General features: G+C 43.5%; 1 protein-coding gene across 1 annotated transcript in view; it reads right to left on the bottom strand.

Annotated features, from left to right (window-relative positions):
* The window catches only part of LOC116688888 (RNA-binding protein MEX3B), an 8,563-nt gene that overhangs the window by 4,308 nt on the left and 654 nt on the right, over window positions 1–3,601 (bottom strand). The window contains exons 1-4 of the mRNA XM_032515062.1: window positions 3,437–3,601; window positions 2,206–2,444; window positions 1,938–1,983; window positions 170–900 (exon numbers count right to left, since the gene is read on the bottom strand). The exon at window positions 3,437–3,601 is cut by the window's right edge and continues 654 nt beyond it. Coding sequence (XP_032370953.1) covers window positions 170–900; window positions 1,938–1,983; window positions 2,206–2,444; window positions 3,437–3,601 — 1,181 coding nt within the window. The remainder of the gene's footprint in view (window positions 1–169; window positions 901–1,937; window positions 1,984–2,205; window positions 2,445–3,436) is intronic.

Below are 3,601 nucleotides of genomic sequence, written 5' to 3'. Positions count from 1 at the left end.
CATAACTGTAATAGTAGTCACCATTATGATATTTACATACCAAACACCCAATGCACATTGTCTACAATAAAGGCTAAAAAGGCAAAAGCTAAAACTTAAAAATTGTTGTAAACTGTGGGATGGTCCTAAGGAGGCTACAAACTGTATGCTCCCGTTGAATTTCACCTACCTGAGATTGACGAGCATCAAAGGCCTGGGGGGGTTGGTGGTCCACAAAGGGGCTCCAGATTTGTGGCTGTGCAGCAGGATGTGAGGCTTGGGCAGTGGAGATGGTTAATGGGTCAAATCCTGAGGTAGAGCCTCCACCTCCCAGGCTGACTACGTCCTCAGACCCCACAGGAAGAAGGCTATCGCCAAACCAGAAACTTGTACTGCTGCCATTACTGTTGTTGTTGTTGTTGTTTGCATTGGCATTAAACTGACAGGTCGGGCTTAACTCTGCCACACGGTTCCCATTACCGCAGCCGTGGACAGAATCAGCTGAGCTGGAGCCGCTGCCCAAGGAACTGGAGCTGTCATTGCGGTAGGTGGAAGACATCCTGACACCACTGTTAATATTGCTATTGATTCGCTGAGTACCGTTAATGCTCATTGGCAGCAAGCCACCACTCGGTGGTGATGCGCCTGCATTAAGCCACCCGGCCTCCCCCAACCCAGCTGGTGTGGCAGAATTCTCAAAGCTGACGTCTGTCCCATTGAATTGAAAGTCATTGTTGTCTACACCAGGAGCCTCAATGCTTCCGCAGGTTCCTGTGCGGAGGGCGATGTGCGCCTCTATCTCATCCCTTGCCCGGTCCACATTCTCGGGCATTCCGGTGACCTCAAACACAGGCTCTTTGTCCCGACTTGGCGTCACAATGTAGGTGTGGGTCTGTTGCTGAATACGTTTGATGGTTGCCCCTGAAAGATATGACCAGACCATTACCCTTAAAAGACTTGTCAAGGGTTAAACGATTAAATAACTGCTCTGGTCACATGGCACCATAAACGTTGAGAGTGCACCCCTAAAATTTTTGTATAAACAAATTGCAAAAAGAAGAAAAAAATGAATAGTTCTGTGACAAGAAGAAAATGCATGGTAAAGTATATGGTGCTGAATACATTAGCTAGAGTGCAGATCTCTGTGTATGTCATTATCACTTTTTGACTACAGCTTGACTGGAGAGTCTGCAGTCACCAGAACACTATTATATATTTTCACTAAATACACTTCTTTTTTTTTCTTCTTTTTAACAATATCTGAAGTTGAAATTGGAAGAAACACACCTGTGCAATAATTTAAGCACTTAAGGCTGTCCTGGTAGCTTAGCTGAGTAAAGTGCATACCAGCAAAACTAAAGCCTTTACCAGCTAACACAACGCAATTTGTACAAGTTTCAGTCTTGTATAGAAACATTTGTCAATACTACATATTTTGAAAAAGACTGGATAACCAGAGAGTACATTCACAAAATGGATGTGCCAAAATGAGTTGCAAGTAACAGACCTATATATTATTATATTTTTACCTCATTGATTGTTAAAAATCACATATTAAATGTTAAGATTCCACGCTGCTTCCTGCTTCTGTATGCATGGCACAGTGTTTCCTCACCACTTTCAAATTGTTGTCATTTTGACTTGTCACCTCACCCTCTCCAGCCAAATGGCACATGGTTGAGAACCGCTGCACTTCAATTACAAATCAACCCCAGGAGTTTTTGACACTGAGGTGGTAATGTCAACAGGGCAATAGGTTAAAGTAAAAGCAAAATTTAACTTATTGGAGTAAGGCTGAATATATTAAATGCTTACATCAAGCTGTAAGCAACTTAAGACAAACCATTAGACAATTCACAATTTCCTTTAAATGCTCAGAAAAATTAAACAACTGTTATGTAGGGGCCAGCAACTGGAGCAAACATGTATTTAAATACAGGATTATTTAAAAGACCCACCTTTGGGACCCACAACCAGCCCAACAACACGATATGGTACCCGCACCTGTGAGGTTGAAATGACACAGGGTAACTATAGACACTTTCAGTGTCAAACAACCAAAAACATAAAACACAGAGAGACTCCTGTATAAAACAAATGTGCTTGGATAGTATCATACACAACATTTAGTGCGTTATAACAACTGCACTTAATGTGAATCACTGTATAAGAATATTTGTTTCATATCTGAATGACACTATGACTCCTAATCACATGCTTGCTGACCTGAATGGTAGTCTGTCCAGGTAGAGAGGGGGTCCCGGGGCCGGTTGCAACAGACACAGGGCTCGTCTTGTTTCGAGAGGCTCTGATGAGGGAGAAGTGCTCCGCTGCAGACAGAATCTCCCTCTTAGCCATGGCCACATCTTCTTTGCGCCCTGTCACAACAAAGACAGGCTGCTCTCCCCTCACTGGTGTCTTAATGTAGGTGTTGGTCTTGGCTCGAAGTGCCTTAATCTTACAGCCTGTCAGGGGCAAGTGAAAGTGAGAAAATGAAAAACAAGGGAATGTCGGATCGCTTTAAAAATGTACCACCTTGCATTACATAAAGATATTCAACTTTGATGTTGAACTAATAAAAGACTATAGCATATGCAATTTCAGTTTCCAGTCACTAATGCCATTTAAAAGTTGCATAGCTGATGAATTAAATATTCCTTTCAGCTGTGGTTAAGAGTCCAGCATCATTATCAGAGCCATTTCCTGTTGTTGTCAACACTGCAATCTGTGCACCCTCCCCCAACTGGTCTTACACATAATTAAACTACCCCAACTCTACCATTGAGTTATGTAAAGTTCATATAAAAGACTAGATAAATATGTTGGAGCCAGTCGTGTTTAGATGTACTGAGAAGCCTTGGTTATGTCACGGAGTTTACTATAACCTACAGCTGATGTGGCAAAGCAATGGTGACCAACACACTGGTCTTCATGTTCTTTTTCTAGACAAAGCCGAGCCTGGTTTAGAACGGCAAGGCACGACTGAGGGCAGGCTCACGGTCCGCGAAGCACAGACAAAACATACATAATACCGACGAGTTGTCAACAGAAGACACAAATGGGTCTGCTGGTTCATAAAACTTGTGATACAAACTTGTGTTGAGGGTGTTGGACGAGTGTGGTGTTGACCCAGTTAGGAGGAGTGCTAGCTAAGCTAGCTGCTTTCAAGCTAACTTAACGGTTGTTGCTGAAGAAGCTAAATGACAGTTTTGCTTGAATTGTGAGTCGGTGTAATGATTACACTATAACGTGCACAACTCGTTAGTGGTTCCAAAGCTAAAATTGTAACTTATAAAAATGATTCTAGTGTAACGTTACATCTTATGTGTTTGCTTTCCTTACTGCTTCCTGAAGTATCTCCCCACCAAGTTAACGTTAAGTCCAAACTTCTATTAACAACTTAGCTGGCTAGCTAATGACTTCAAACAAAAACAGCAGAAAGACAACGACGACTCACCCTGCCTGCCCACGATCTCAGCGACGTGCTCTGAGCTCGGCACCGCCACACACTCGGTCGTGTTGACGCTCTTTCGCCTAGCCAACAGCGAAGACTCGGCCTCGTAGCCCGACTCCCCAAACACACCGGGCGGTAGCATCGCCATGCCGCCAGCCAGTGGTAGGG

The sequence above is a fragment of the Etheostoma spectabile genome, chromosome 5 (genome assembly GCF_008692095.1).
Source record: "Etheostoma spectabile isolate EspeVRDwgs_2016 chromosome 5, UIUC_Espe_1.0, whole genome shotgun sequence".
Taxonomy (NCBI): Eukaryota; Metazoa; Chordata; class Actinopteri; order Perciformes; family Percidae; genus Etheostoma; species Etheostoma spectabile.
The sequence above is the reverse complement of the archived record's forward strand: the minus strand, read 5'-3'. Positions and strand labels throughout refer to the sequence as shown.